Source organism: Anomaloglossus baeobatrachus, chromosome 1, assembly GCF_048569485.1.
Source record: "Anomaloglossus baeobatrachus isolate aAnoBae1 chromosome 1, aAnoBae1.hap1, whole genome shotgun sequence".
NCBI lineage: Eukaryota > Metazoa > Chordata > Amphibia > Anura > Aromobatidae > Anomaloglossus > Anomaloglossus baeobatrachus.
The window spans coordinates 323800409-323817305 of NC_134353.1; the positions used below are offsets into that span (position 1 = coordinate 323800409).

A 16897-nucleotide genomic window follows, 5' to 3' on the forward strand; every position below is an offset into this window, starting at 1 on the left:
CCGCGCCCCGCACTCCTTCGTTAGAGTGGACTTCTACTCCCAACAACATCCCCGGGGCCTAAGCTCTGCTTGTGGAGAGCTATGCCATCTGATCTGCGTTATCATCTGCCCTGGAAAAGGCCTCCCGCAGCGGTGGCTAATACCTAGCTGCATACCACAGGTGGTGTCATGAATAACTACTACCCCCATCATTTCCATCTCCCAATCCCCCATCATTTGGTTGACACAGCGGGATCACAAAGCCGGGCTAGGCCGCTGTGACATCCCAAACCGGCTGATGAGTAACTCTCCCCCCAAGACCCCATGGGCGCGTCAGTAGGATTGACTATCTCTGCACATATACATACAGTTAGGTCCAGAAATATTTGGACAGTGACACAATTTTCGCGAGTTGGGCTCTGCATGCCACCACATTGGATTTTAAATGAAACCTCTACAACAGAATTCAAGTGCAGATTGTAACGTTTAATTTGAAGGTTTGAACAAAAATATCTGATAGGAATTGTACACATTTCTTTACAAACACTCCACATTTTAGGAGGTCAAAAGTAATTGGACAAATAAACCAAACCCAAACAAAATATTTTTATTTTCAATATTTTGTTGCGAATCCTTTGGAGGCAATCACTGCCTTAAGTCTGGAACCCATGGACATCACCAAACGCTGGGTTTCCGCCTTCTTAATGCTTTGCCAGGCCTTTACAGCCGCAGCCTTCAGGTCTTGCTTGTTTGTGGGTCTTTCCGTCTTAAGTCTGGATTTGAGCAAGTGAAATGCATGCTCAATTGGGTTAAGATCTGGTGATTGACTTGGCCATTGCAGAATGTTCCACTTTTTTGCACTCGTGAACTCCTGGGTAGCTTTGGCTGTATGCTTGGGGTCATTGTCCATCTGTACTATGAAGCGCCGTCCGATCAACTTTGCGGCATTTGGCTGAATCTGGGCTGAAAGTATATCCCGGTACACTTCAGAATTCATCCGGCTACTCTTGTCTGCTGTTATGTCATCAATAAACACAAGTGACCCAGTGCCATTGAAAGCCATGCATGCCCATGCCATCACGTTGCCTCCACCATGTTTTACAGAGGATGTGGTGTGCCTTGGATCATGTGCCGTTCCCTTTCTTCTCCAAACTTTTTTCTTCCCATCATTCTGGTACAGGTTGATCTTTGTCTCATCTGTCCATAGAATACTTTTCCAGAACTGAGCTGGCTTCATGAGGTGTTTTTCAGCAAATGTAACTCTGGCCTGTCTATTTTTGGAATTGATGAATGGTTTGCATCTAGATGTGAACCCTTTGTATTTACTTTCATGGAGTCTTCTCTTTACTGTTGACTTAGAGACAGATACACCTACTTCACTGAGAGTGTTCTGGACTTCAGTTGATGTTGTGAACGGGTTCTTCTTCACCAAAGAAAGTATGCGTCGATCATCCACCACTGTTGTCATCCGTGGACGCCCAGGCCTTTTTGAGTTCCCAAGCTCACCAGTCAATTCCTTTTTTCTCAGAATGTACCCGACTGTTGATTTTGCTACTCCAAGCATGTCTGCTATCTCTCTGATGGATTTTTCCTTTTTTTCAGCCTCAGGATGAAAATTGAGAGTTCCTTAGACCGCATGTTGTCTGGTCACAGCAACAGCTTCCAAATGCAAAACCACACACCTGTAATGAACCCCAGACCTTTTAACTACTTCATTGATTACAGGTTAACGAGGGAGACGCCTTCAGAGTTAATTGCAGCCCTTAGAGTCCCTTGTCCAATTACTTTTGGTCCCTTGAAAAAGAGGAGGCTATGCATTACAGAGCTATGATTCCTAAACCCTTTCTCCGATTTGGATGTGAAAACTCTCATATTGCAGCTGGGAGTGTGCACTTTCAGCCCATATTATATATCGAATTGTATTTCTGAACATGTTTTTGTAAACAGCTAAAATAACAAAACTTGTGTCACTGTCCAAATATTTCTGGACCTAACTGTATATGCCATCTTTTACTGAAGCACCCTTATCTATATATGATTTCTAGTAGTGATGAGCGAGCATGTTCGCCACTGTTCGATACTCAATTGACTTTAGGGTGCTCGGGTACGTTAGTTACTCGACCGAGAATCACGGATGCGGAGTCCCCATACTGCATGTTTCACAGCTGTTAGACAGCCAACCAACATTCGGTGATTGCATGCCATATACAGTAGTGCCGGTTATCACTTCAGGACAGTTTAATGGGATTCATATAGAATGACAAACAACATAGAATTTCCAAACATATTCTAACTGCTCAAAAACTTCAGGGTGGTCTTTCAATGCCGGACGTTATAAAACATTATTGGGCTACTCATATAAGAAGGATCCCTTACTTGGCCTTCTTGTGGGCATGCAACAAATGACAGAAATAGAGAAATTGTGGCTGGCTCCCATTCACCCAAACTCTTTGTTGTGGATTGAGCATTATTTTAAACCCTCAATTCCATTGCTAGGTCATATCCAGTTTGCAATAGACATTTGGCATTAATGTGTGACTAGGTTTGGATGGGCGTCACCTAACTTGAATATGATATCCTTTATTTACAAACCTTTAATTCCAAATAGTCTAGACTCTCTCATGGCTCATCCTTGGATTTAATTTGGACTTTTCATATTTGCTGACTTGGTTGATGGGAGCTCTCTGGAGATTCACTCTTTTAAGTATATTAAATCTTATTTTTCTTTATCTATTCTTTAATTTTTCCAATACATGCAGATTAAACCCTTTGCAAATTCTCTTATTAGCTTCGTGAAAGTATCCAGAGCAACTGAGTTTGAAAGGTTTTGTAGAAAAGTTGTCTCTACCAAGGGATTGATCTCCATCATCTATAAACTTATAAGTGCTCCTTGGGGCAACTCCTATCCCAGGCATTCATATATGCTTAAGTGGGAGTCCTTCTTGGGGAGGGAGCTATTACTACGGATCTGGCAGACTATTTGGAGCAGGGCATCTAACACATCAATATGCGACCATTACGAATCGTGTAAGCAAAAAGAAATAAACACAAAACACAGAGAAAAACACTTTAAAAAAAGCACCTTCTTTCTCCAATTTACTAACTCCCAAAACACCCCTGCAGGTCCGACGAATCCACAGACACGATGTCCCACAATGATCCAGGCTCTGCTACATCCTGAGGTCGCAGTGAGTGGTCACATTAGAAAACTCCTCAAGGTCTGGTGGTAAAACTGTGCTATATGTGTTTTTTAATGGATATTCACAAATAAATTGTATTTTAGCTACAGTGCAATTATCCTTGCCTTCATCGCAGGAGATTTTCTTTCTTTGCCACATTATTGTTTCCAACCCCAGCCAGGGCAGCTCCAGGTGTAGGGTGTGTTTCCAGCCAGATAGACTTCTAATAGGGAGCTGACTGTTTTCTTTCTATTTGTGCTGACATATAAGTTTGTCCCTGCTATGTACTGTGTAATGGCCATGTCTGACCGTAGAGCAGGGGTGGGGAACCTCTGACCCACAGGCCGCATATGGCCCGTGATGACCCTTTATGCGGCCCTTGGGCAGATTCCCAGGGACTGCAGTGCTGGAGCCACTGGCCCTTTAAATCACCACATGCGCTGCTTGTGCAAACCAATGGGCTCTCCCGCTGTCCAGTGTCAGTGTGCTCAGCGATGTGTGCCCGCCCCTCTGCCCTCCGAGCGGTGTGCCCGCCCCTCTTCCCTCCGAGCGGTGTGCCCGCCCGTCTGCCCTCCAAGCGGTGTGTGCCCGCCCCTATGCGCTTCGAGCAGTGTGCCAGGCCCTCTGCGCTCCAATCGGTGTGTGCCTGCCACTCTGTGCTCCGAGCGGTGTGTGCCCGCCCCATTGACCTCCGAGCGGTGTGCCCGCCCCTCTGCACTCCGAGCGGTGTGTGTGCCCACCCCTCTGCTCTCTGAGCGGTGTGCTCGCCCCCTCTGCCCCCCGAGCAGTGTGCCCGCCCCTCTACCTTCCGGCGCTGAGTGTCCGGCTCCTGCTCTCCAAGGCTGTGTGTACGGTGCCGGCCGTCTGTGCACTCTATGGCTCGTTCAGTGCTTTGTGGCCTTCCAGTTCTGCGTACCACCCCCCAAAGTTGTGTGCAATGCTCAGTGCTGTGTTCCCCCCACCCATGCTGTGTATCACCCCAGGTTTGTGTTCCCCTAGTGATGTCAGGGCTCTGCAAGTGCTGTGTGCAGCCCTCCAGTGCTGTGCAGCCCCCTGTGCCCTGTGCTCTCCCAATGCTGTGTATTACCCCCAGTGGTGTGTTCCCCCGGGGATGTCCATGCCCCTAGTAGTGATGTATGTGCTCTGAAAGTGCTGTCTGTGCCCCCAGTCCTCCCAGTGATGTCTGTGGCTCTCCAGTGATGTCTGTGCCCTAGCCCCTCTTGTGATGTCTGTGCCCCCAGTAATGTCTGTGCCCCCCCAGTGATATCTGTGCCCCAGCCCCTCTTGTGATGTCTGTGCCCCCAGCCTCTCTTGTGATGTCTGTGCCCCAGCTCCTTTTTGTGATGTCTGTGCCCCCAGCCCCTCTTACGTTGTGTATACCCCAGCCCTTCTTGTGATGTCTGTGCCCCCAGTGATGTCTGTGCCCTCAGCCCTCTTGTTATATCTGCGACCCCAGCCCCTCTTGCGTTGTGTATGCCCCCCAGCACCTCTTGTGCTGTATATGCCCCTAGTGTCTCTTGTGATGTGTATGACCCTCAGCCTCGCTTGTGTTTGCCTCCAGTGTCTCCTGTGATGTGCATGCCCCAGCGTCTCCTGTGACTTAAACATCACATTGGAGATGGTGGGGGCATATACATCACAGGAGACACTGGGGACATACACAACAGAGGAGGGGCTGGGGGCATATACATCACAGGATGGACTGTGAGCATTTACATCACAGGAGGGGCTGGGGGCATATATATGTCCCTATTCTCTTATGCGATGTATGTGCCCCCAGTGTCTCCTGTGATGTATATACAGCAGTCCCAGCGTCTCCTGTCTGATGTCTATATGTCAGTCCCAGTGTCTCCTATGTGATGTATATGCCCCCAGCCCCTCCAGTGATGTATGTGCCTTCAACGTCTCCTGTGATGTATATACTGCAGTTCCAGTGTTTCCTATGTGATGTCTGTGCCTCCAGCATCTCCTGAGATGTATATACAGTATCTGTTATGTGATGTATATGATATACCAATCTTATTATCACAAGGAGTTGACTGTGCTCCAGACCGAAACAAACCTGAAAAAGCAGCTGTGAGAAGAAACATGATTAGTATCATCTAACATCACAGCCTCACCAAAGAGAAGCAGCTCCAGACGCCAGAGTAAGGGTGATGTAATTAATTGTTTGACCAAATATAGCAGGGTCATTTTCACATTGATAATTGTGTGCGGCCCCCGCAGGTTGGTAGAAATTTCCAAATGGCCCCCGACAGTAAAAAGGTTCCCCACCCCTGCCGTCGAGGGACATGGTCTGAGCATGCCATATCTCCTGGGCAGTGGAGGAAATAAAACAGTATACAGACATACTGCCCTTCACTTGTTTATGAACAATCATATTGTGATTAGACCACATATCTGTGATTTCTAACCGTCAATATCAATTATATCTATACACTTTTTCCCACTTTCTAAAGATATCACTGGACTCAGGTAGTAGACATTTTCATCCTGTGTGATCTATACATGAGAGCATCAACGATAACTTTATATAAATATATGAGTAATTCTCTAAGAATTGTGTATCGTTCCCACTGTTCTAAACTGATTTTAATGTGTTACTGGTCTTATATCTTTTTAGCATTTATGGTCTATTAGTATTATGAAGGAACATAGGGTATAGTCTCCTGGACATGACCAAAGCCTCCAATCACCACATCATAGTACAGATCTTGTAAGTGGGTAATATCTGTTATAGTACTTGGACATCGCTTAGGAATAGAAGACCAGAGGGCACAGACGCAGCCTTCTAGTGATGACCAAAGCCATCTGTTTGTCATTTGCAATTGTGTGGCATCTGTGCACTGAGCGTGTTCCTCAACACAGCACATCTATGCACACATGAAGAGGGTGTGTTTTTTGTATTTTAGTTCAAATAAATATTTTTTCGGTGTTTGTATTTATTTCTTTTTTACTTGCAGGATTAGTAATGGGGGATCTCATAGACCCATACCCATACCCATTACTAATCTAGGGCTTTATGGCAGCTGTGAGCTGTCATTAATCTCTTATATTACCCTGATTGATACCACACCAGGGCATTTGGGATGAGCTGGGTAAAGCACCGGAATTGTTGCATGTAATGGATGCGACAATTCTGGGTGGCTGTGGGCTGCTATTTTTAGGTTGGGGAGGGCCCAATAACCATGGGCCTCTCCAGGCCAAGAATACCATTCCCCAACTTCAGCTTTCTCTTGGCAGAGTATCAAAATTGGGGGAGACCGCATGCCATTTTTAAAAAGATATTGCGTACAGCTTGGGGTTTCAGCCTGTAGGTGTATGCTTTATCTGCACTGGGTATCTATATATGGGGGACCCTAAGTCATTTTATTTATTTTTGCACTTTACTCAGGCAAACAGACAGCTACTGTCAGGGCAACCAATCAGAGACGCCGGCATGGTGTCACTTGGTGGCCATTGCCCGGTACCGTGTCCTGGGGACGCTTTTTAAAAGGAGTATATTTACAGAGGATTTTTAATGAAAGTTTATAACGTGACGCCAATTGTGGGTTGCGGCTATATGGATGGAGCCGCAGCTGCACAGTTCTCACTACTGGGGCTGGTCTCTGGTCCTTTTCCCCGGTTCTCCCGTTGCTACTGAGTCCCAAACTTTAAGGTCAGTGAGGTCCTTGATGGTCTCCTCACTGTGCAGATTTTATCAGGTATGCCTGGAGCGTTTACCTGACCTAGGATTCTGTACCCTATTGGTGCTATGGTTCCGGGAGCACTCCACCGTACTCCACCGGCAACCACACGCCTGGGCCCTCAGGTCACCGTCACACTCCTGTCAGTGCTTCCACTACTCTCCGTCCGTCCGTCCATCACTGACGACTCTCTATGACACTCCCTCTCTGTCTGTCTGCCCCTCCCACCTGGTTATCTAGTGGACTGGATTAGCTCCACCTCTAAGTGGCCATCCATTAGGTCCAACCCTAGTCTTGTACCAGTCTATGGGGAACTTGGGGAAAAACAGGGATTATCTTGAATGTTTTTGTTGTTACCAGCATTGGTCTTCTGGGTCCCTGGGGGTAGGCCCTGCATCCTGGTGGGAATGCAGTACCTTGTAGCTCCCTGATGGCATCAGGGGTGCTACAGTAACATATTATGTGGATTATGCATCACCATAATCACATGTATTATCTATTTATCTTGTGAGCCTATTGGCTTTTAGGTAATTTACGATGACCATATTATACTTTTTCCCTGGTCTTGCCTGCTCTGCATTGTCCTTATGAATTTTATTTTCACTTGAAGTTGATATATTTGAATTAACACATTTTCTGTACCCAAGTAGACTCCTGTGGTTTGCTGCTATAACTGAATAGAGTTTCTGCTGAAATTAGGGCTGGCTTTGGGACGGACTCTACCGAATGCAGGTGAGAGCTGCACTGACCTCCACATTTAGGCAACATTGAAGACAAGGGAGATGCAGTATATGCTTTGGAGAGTATTCTAGTCCATATATATATATATATATATATATATATATATATATACAGTTAGGTCCAGAAATATTTGGACAGTGACACAAGTTTTGTTATTTTAGCTGTTTACAAAAACATGTTCAGAAATACAATTATATATATAATATGGGCTGAAAGTGCACACTCCCAGCTGCAATATGAGAGTTTTCATATCCAAATCGGAGAAAGGGTTTAGGAATCATAGCTCTGTAATGCATAGCCTCCTCTTTTTCAAGGGACCAAAAGTAATTGGACAAGGGACTCTAAGGGCTGCAAATAACTCTGAAGGCGTCTCCCTCGTTAACCTGTAACCTGGTTTATTTGTCCAATTACTTTTGACCTCCTAAAATGTGGAGTGTTTGTAAAGAAATGTGTACAATTCCTACAATTTCTATCAGATATTTTTGTTCAAACCTTCAAATTAAACGTTACAATCTGCACTTGAATTCTGTTGTAGAGGTTTCATTTCAAATCCAATGTGGTGGCATGCAGAGCCCAACTCGCGAAAATTTGTGTCACTGTCCAAATATTTCGGGACCTAACTGTATATATATATATATATATATATATGTACAGTGTGTATATATATATATATATATATATATATATATATACACACATGTACACACACACACACACACATACACACATGGTGTATGTATCTACTATAAACTCACATTAGGGGCTATATATAATTTTCATTACATAATATTCATTTATCGGGTGCTGGGGCAGAATACTGACAGTCAATGAGTATGCAGAGGGGAGGCAGGGCAGTGCTGGGCACTGAGGCTGGGCAGTGCCAGCACTGACTGTGAAGTTCGGCAGTCATGCATAGGAAGATTTCATGTTTGGTTGAGCTGCAGGTAAATAAAGTGGCTTCAGAGAATAAAGTGATAATTCAAGAGGAACAAAAGTTAGAAGCAAAAAACAAAATAATATAGGGGAGTTTTAAATTACAATACAGCATAGAAAAAGAAATATTTTGTGTCCTGTAAAACTTCTTTAAACAATTACAACAGTGACTAGACAGAAATATAGAGGGTAGATTATGTACCAATCTATATTGAAAATAGTAGACTTGGATCACTTGTTTAATTAATTAAAATATAAAAAATAAGTTGGGTTGTAGGTGGAGCATCAAAACCAGGAAGCTTGGAAGGAACTGAATTATGGCATGGAACAGAAAAGTCTGTGCTGCCCTGTGATTTCCTGATATACACAGAGGACAAAGTGCACTGCAGCCGAGTGATATCGGGCTCGTGTTTCTCCGTAAACTGTGCTTGGATTTCAACATGTTCTTGGCAGGTATTTTATTAGTTATGCACATTAGCTTCTTCAGCACAGCGTCCCCAGGAAAAATTCTAGCATGGCCGACAGATGGTAGTCATTTTATAAATCTAAACAACATCCTTGAGAAACTCGCACACAATGGCCATGAGGTCACTGTGCTGGTTCATTCAGCCAACATAATCATGGACATCAATACAACATCCGTTTTAAAGTTTGAAGTGTTTCCGGTTTCATTTGAGAAAGAAAGAAATGAGGAGCTTCTGGAGGAATTTCTGCACATATGGATTTATGGCCTGCCTAATATGTCATACTGGGAATCCTTTACACGCATATATAAGGGAATAATGGACTCGGTGGAGATAGAACGGCTTGTGTGTGATGGTATTATAAAGAACAAGGTATTACTTAATAGACTAAAAGAGGAGAAGTTTGACATCCTCGTTGCTGACCCCTTGGCTCCCTGCGGTGAACTTATTGCTGAGCTCATTGGAGTCCCATTTATCTATTCCTTTAGGTTCTCAATAGGTAATGTGATAGAAAGACATTGCAGTCACATCCCAACACCATATTCATATGTGCCAGGGACAATGACCGAGCTCAATGATAAAATGTCTTTTGTAGAAAGATTGAGAAATACAATTTTCTATTTATCTCAAGATGTCATATTTCAATTTTTTATTTCACCAATCTGGAATCAATATTACAGTGAAGCACTGGGTAAGTATCATACACACTAATCTTCTCTGTCTCACATATATATATATATATATATATATATATATATATGTATGTCTTCATGTAACACCGTAATTTGTATTAATTACTTTACAATAATATAATAAATTTGCAAACCTTTTAAATATTGAAAATATGAAATAATTATTGGTATTTTGATTACGGTAATTACTTTTCCTCTTGCATTTATGCAATAAAAGTAAGGTTTTAATTACTCTAAGGCCTAAGCCACACGGCATGAAAATCGGAGCGAGTTGAATGCGATGTTTTCTCGCACTCCACTTGGACCAATATTAGCCTATATGTCAGCACCCATGAGCGATTATTTTCTCATCGGACCGAGAAAACAATCGCAGCATGCTTCGATTGAAATGCGAGTCTTGTTTCTCTCGCACCCATTCAAGTCTATGGGGCGATAGAAAAATCGCACTGCAAACGCAGTACACCGGTGTGCTGCGAGTGCAGAGCAAGAATGGCAATAGCCGGTAACGGAGGAGAGGGGGAGATAAATCCATCCCTCTCCTCTGCAGCGCCTGCCCGCCCCTCCTCAGCACTGGCCCTCCCCTCCTCAGAGCCGGGCCGCCCCCCCCGCAGCTGATCGCATGATCGGACCTCAGTCGCAGTGACACTCGCATGACACTCGGCTCCTGCTGTGCTGCCAGCGTGAGTGTCATGCGAGGATCGCAGTAGATCGCCGTGTGGCCCCGGCCTAAAAGTTCTAATTAGTTTTTAAAGCTCTTGAGCTCTTGAGAATGTGATGTGCTGGTGTGGACTGAAACAGGGTCAAGTGTAGCACATTGAATCCTTATGTGTACCTGTCACTGGCCTCACCTGTGTGCTAATCAAATATTGGAATAGTCGGAACCCATGGCAGCAAAATTAAAGAGACAGATAACAAAGCTAGGTAGAAGCAGAGGTATACGCCTTCTTTAACAAAGTGATAGGAAATATTGTAGCACATCACCGCAAAAGAATAATTAAAAACAATACTTATTAGACAAAGGTCTCCATGAAACAGGTCACAAAATCAAAAAAATGTCGGATTGCTAAGAGTGCTTAGTTATAGAAATACAAAGTGCAACAGAAGCTGCTGAGGTAACCTCAGAAATCAATATTTCAAGAGCTACGGTATATTTTCTGTTCAAAGTTTCTCTCTACTTTAAATCTGATAACTACCTCTCTGAGATTAAAGGGAACCTGTCAGGTATCCTATGCCCTCTAACCCAGTAGCATTGATACTTATATAACTAAATTCTCTGCCTAACCAGCCCTGTATAATGCTATTCACTAATATGAATGGTTAAAAAAATGACTTACAAACCTTGCTTTCCCTATACTAATTAGGACTTTGACTAGTCAAAAAGGGGTTAGTTCCCCAAACTAGTCGGCATTTTTTCCATGTTTTCATTCCCCTTTGGGCGTGATAACATAATTTTCACTAGTCGGTGCAATCACCAGCTCCTAGAAATCTTGTGTATACGTGTGGCTCTTTTCAGCCTCATTAGTGTGAAGGAAACCACGGATGCCAGGCCATATGGGTGCCAGACTCCTTCACCAAAGAGACTCCTTGTATGGGTGTGACTTCAATTGGGGTGCGTGACACTTATTGGTTTATTCAGGCCAGTCTACATCATCCCGCTGCCAGTTCTCATCATAGACAAAACAATAACCCACGCAACAACAGAGTTCAATTGGCAACCAAACTTGTTTAGTTTATACTTCACACCGTTATGACAGACATGGCCTTACTCCTCACGGTTTTAGTTCCACTGTTTCCGGGAGTACTCTTTCTTGACCTGTTCCTCGCTGTCTTGAACTCATTCTCAAGCTGCTGGATCTGAGTCTCCATTCTTTCTCTTCCTTACACCTTCTCCACTTCTGGGCCCCAACATCAGTCTAGTCGCATGGCTTCCCTGAACCAGCCGGGGTGAGCCATAGGCTGCGGATCCTCATAAGGTTCCGTGACTGGTCCTGACACCGTAGCCACATCTTCTCTTACTCGAATGTGGGATGAAAGATCTTTCATTTAAGGAAAGATCGCTCAACTGTATATGATCTGTCAGTGAAAGAAAATTCACAAGACCTGTAGGGATGAGCAAACCCGAACTGTAAAGTTCGGGATTCGTACCGGACATCTAGTATCCGATGCTCAAACTAAAAACGAGAACTTCTCACAGAGTTTGAAATCTTGTCAGATGCTGAATAAAATTTATTAAAGGCTTTACCTTGTCTTGTTATCAAAAATAAGGGAGATCACATTCCATTTTTTAAAATGATTTATTCTGAGATTCAGGCATCCTTTCTCATTCACATACATATATAGAGACTTTATTTTTCAAATATTTTAATTAAACCTAATAATAATATTATTTTTTTTTGTACATACCCCTAATCCAAAACATCCCTTACAAACACACTTTCCTATCCAAACCAGACCCAGTGAGCACATGTGTTCTTTCAGCTATTTATTTACAGTATTTATTTATTCCGTATCCATATTTGTTTGCAGGGCAATTGTCCTGCTCTTACCAAATTTTACTTACTTTTTGCTGCCCCCTACCCTTCCTGTGACCATATAAAGCATCAAATTTTGCGTCCACATTGACTTCAATGGAATTTAGGGTTCGAGGTCAAGTATGGGTACCAAACCAAATTTTTAACTAAGGTTTGGTCAAACTCTGCGACCCTGAACGTCCATGAATCAGCTCATTCCTATGGAATAGGTCTAGAGATGAGCGAACCTGTGGTTCGGTGTTCGTACCAAACACAGACTTTACAAAAAAAACAGAGTTCGGGTTTCGGGTTCTTTACACATGCAAACCACTCATGTGAGCATCACTGTGCTTGGGTATGCTTGGTGCTCAGCCCAGTGCAAGATGATTGCAGTGTTTGAACGTCTCACACTGGGTTGCGTGATCGGATGTAGTATGCACAAAAAAATGGAAAAACTCTGCCAACCCTTCCCCTGAAGTGATCTGAATATGGCTGGCTGCATGTGGGAGGAGGCCTGAACTGCCCAATTAGTGACTTCCATTGGGGTTCAGGTCAAGTCTGGGTCCCAAAGCAAACTTTATCTAAACTACGGCGGCACCCACCGAACCGAACTTCCACTGTTAACTTATCTCCAAATAGGCCCAGAACTGGAGAAATTCCAGCGATTTATACTTAAACTTGATAAAATGTGTGTAATCAGGCCACAAGCTGCACCTTTTCCTTTTTTAGAATTCAGTTCTGCACTTAGCCAGAGATAAGCACCGTGCATGAAGGAGCAGCTAAGCATAAGTTGTACCAACATTATTCTTTGCTGTATCTGTTCAAAGAATATTCCCAGAATGATCATTGTCCAGTGTAATTGAAAATATATGGCCAGGCTGATAAAGGGGATTATGGACTAAATTATGTATGGCTGCGTTTGCATTATGTGCATTTATTTAACAATTGTTCAACCGTCTACAATCTTTACACATTCCAGTGTGTATGGGGACCTTTACATTCAACAAGGTATAACAAGGTATACGTAAAATGTCTTGCAGAATAAGTATTATTAAAGTCTATGATCCTATAATTATGTAATACGTCATCACTATTATGAATTTGGCTTTATTAGGTCGGCCAACAACATTATGTGAAATAATGGGGAAAGCTGAAATTTGGCTCATTCGGACATACTGGGACTTTGAATATCCACGGCCACTTCTACCTAACTTTGAGTTTGTAGGGGGCCTTCACTGTAAACCAGCAAAGCCTCTGTCAGAGGTAAGTAGACACCTGTTCATATCACATTTTTTTGTTACATTTAGACTATATGCCAAGAAAAACTTCTTACATATATGTAGAAGTGGTCAAGTCCCTACGCTGTTTTATGCTCTATGTGATCTACGTGTATTGCAAAAAGTAATTTATACTAAACATATTATATGGTGTTGATTGTTATAAATGTGGGTTAACATGTAAATACTGCTAGCAGAGTATGAATGTAGGTTCGAGAATGAATGTAGGTTCTCGATGTAGCAGAGCTCAGGCTGTTTATCAGTGGACACCACCTAGCGGGCTGTAGCAGTGGTAGATAAGATATCATATAGGATAGGGTTGAGTCAACATAGAAGAGGCGTGACAGGTGCCCATTGAGTTGGCTAGTAGTGCGGGCCTCGTGGGGTGCCAGTTCTGGATAGGGTTTGAGCAAGAGAAGACGTGGCCATGGTGTCAGGGCTTTCAGGGAAACCCGAGGCAACCTCAAGAGGTCCGGAGTCTACGGCTCCCCCTGGCAAGCGTACAAAATTGTATGTCTAGAGAGCTGTTGGGGCAAGGAAGAGCGGAGAATAGAGACACAGTCAGCTTGAGGACGAGTTTCAAGATAGCAGCGGACAGGTCGAGAAAGAGTCCCCCCAGAAACAATAGAATCAGAACCATGAGGAGTGAGGCCATATACAAGTGCATCTCAATAAATTAGAATATCATCAAAAAGTTAATTTATTTCAGTAATTCAATACAAAAAGGCAAACACATTTATTATACAGAGTGATCAATTTCAAGTGTTTATTTCTGTTAATGTTGATGATTATGGCTTACAGCTAATGAAAACCCAAAAGTCATTATCTCAGAAAATTAGAATTACAACAAAACACGAGAAAGGCTTCCTAAGTGTATAAAATGGTCCCTTAGTGTGGTTCAGTAGGCTACACTGCACTTGTATGTCATAATGGTGTGAAGAATAAACTGAACAAGTTTGGTTGCTAAATGCACTCTGGTGTTGCGTGGATTACTATTTACTAATTTTAACAACCGTCGTTAAAATTTGGGTCAGTCCATCAAGTGGGTCAACACAATTTTAATATTGCCCTATATTTCCCGTTCAGACTGGTGAAAAGCTATATCTATCCAGTACTTTTCAAACACCTATATCTATTCCTCACACAGGTGTCTATACCTATTTCAATCCCCTATAAGACAGCAATAGGGAAAAAACAGGAAGAGAAAGTCGCCGCCGAGTGGGGGCACCAATCTATTTTAACCTAGGGTGCCGACCCCTACAAATAGGTAGCTACAGGTATATAGGGAAAACGTAGGGACTTTTTAGTGCACAGGGACACAAAGGGTGGATTGTTCAATTGCATTTGTAGTAGTATGTCTTGAACACAGAAAAATTAATAAAAATAATTCAAACAAAAATTCTGTGAGTATCTTAAAAAACTACTTTACAGTGATATGTACCTGCCAGCATACTCTTTTAGTTAGTGTCTGACTACTAAGCCAAATGGTCATCGTAAATGTACATGTTAGTCCATTATACTTTTCACACGTGACAACATACATCTGTAATACCCCGGGGCAGAGGGGTTTACACCCGACACGTCGCCGGGCTGGGGGTGCAGATGCTCTGCGTCATCACGGGCTGGCCTGGCCCAGTTTCGGGACCTCGAGACGTACAGGAGGGGAGGAAAGGCTGTGGACAGGAGGCAGGATGGAGGTGGTAGTGACGGTTAGGAAAGTCTTTTATGATCGTGATGCCATCTGTGGTACGCGACCAGGGAGGGTACGCGGCCAGGGATGGGCCGCCGCTGCTGGTGCTGCTCTCCGGGGCTGATGGTGAGGGTCGCAGCCGGGATGGTGTCGCTCCCCACAGGTGGAGTGGGATTACCACGGGGAGGATGATGGAGGACGGACGGGGGTTGTGGCAGTCCCAGATGTCGCCAAAGCGCTGGGCGCTGGTAGAGGAGAGGCAGAGGCAGGGGCTGCGGTTCCAGGTCTTTTACTCACAAGTAGTTCAGGCGCTGCCCCACAGTACCGTTCTCTGCCATGATGGGCTCCAGCCAATCCCGGATAGTCATCGGTCACCGCCAGTGCCCATAAAAGTCTTTTAGTGAAGTGTCCCTCAGTAGCTATCCGGAACCCGGGCCGAGCCTCCTGCTCCAAGCCATGGGCGCACGAAGAAAAGAGCAACACTAACTCCCGTTGTCAGTGCTAGATGTTATACTAAGCTGTGCCCGGGAAGGTCTGCTCAAGTGTGATGGTTGCGCCTACTTTTACCCCAAGTGGTGCCGCCCCTCAGTGGTTGTCCTAGCAACTGGGGAAGTCCCATGCTTTGTGATGGCTAACCATCCTGTCTGCCCTAGTCCAACCCCCTGTGAGAAAGCACCTTATTGTTGTATATGTGTGGTTTTGTGAAGACACCGGCAGTTAACCCCCTCCTGACCTGGGATAGATATTACCCCGTATTAGTGGTGTAATACCCTATGGCGCCTGAAGCCACAGGGGCGCCACACATCAATCACACATACCACTATTTAATTAATGCAAAAAAATTTAGGGAACAGATCAGAACAGCAAACTGATATAGTAAGAGATAAAAGTAAATTGCCAGTCTAAGTCATTACATAATTTAATAACTGTAAAGAATTAAATCTCATGGACATAAGGGTTGTGTAATAGGGCAACCAGTATCGACGGCAACACAGTGTACAATTTCACCTTACACAGTGTTGGATTTCTTACTAAATTGCAGTCAGTAAGGGTGCTTTAGTATTGTAGAGGAAATAATAGCACTTGTGCCTCTCTGCCTAATGGGTCCCACAGGACTCCTTGCACCATCAGAAGACATCATTATTATAATTAGGTCCCAGGAGCCTCAGGCTTCACTCCCAGCTCAGGCAAACAGTACCATTCTGTAGTAAACTAAAGAGGTTATCCAGGATTTTTTTCACTATGTGCCTAAAAACTAACAGGCAGGTAGTTGCTAACAGAGGCGACCTGTTGTAACCAGCACCGACTCAGACCGGACATTGACTGCAACTGGCCCTCGATTTAGCTGCTCCATGTCAACAGAGTAGCTCTTCTTCTTCTGTCAATGGTGTTGCTCTGTTGATGGGGCATGATTGCTGGCGTTATGCTGATTGATACATGCTTCCCACAGATATGCAGTCAATCAGCATGACGTCGGCAGTAATGCCCCATTAACAGAGCAGAGTGAAAAAGAAGCTGCTGCTCTGTCATAGTGACATGAGCGGAAGGAGCCAGCAGGAGCGATCAGTGACCACTCTATGCCGGCATAGATAAGCATCAGGCACGACAGACAGGTAGTTAGTAACTATCTGCATGTTAGTGTTTAGGCACATTGTAAAAAAAACAAATTCTGATGAAACTCAGACGTTAAAAAAACTGACTTGTGAATTAACCCCTATTGTTCTGTTTGTGAAATTCGCCTGTTTC

At 43.9% G+C, this 16897-nt stretch overlaps 1 protein-coding gene across 12 annotated transcripts in view; it reads left to right on the plus strand.

Moving 5' to 3' along the window:
* LOC142312699 (UDP-glucuronosyltransferase 2A2-like) overlaps positions 1 to 16897 on the plus strand; it is a 142425-nt gene that overhangs the window by 102803 nt on the left and 22725 nt on the right. For 8 of the 12 annotated variants that reach the window (XM_075351695.1, XM_075351709.1, XM_075351697.1 and 5 more), the window contains one exon: positions 13299 to 13447. In XM_075351695.1, the coding sequence (XP_075207810.1) occupies positions 13299 to 13447 (149 nt within the window). Of the gene's footprint in view, positions 1 to 7494; positions 7577 to 8742; positions 9674 to 13298; positions 13448 to 16897 lie in introns of those variants that run through there. The other 4 variants (XM_075351733.1, XM_075351736.1, XM_075351692.1 and 1 more) reach the window with 4 other exon arrangements.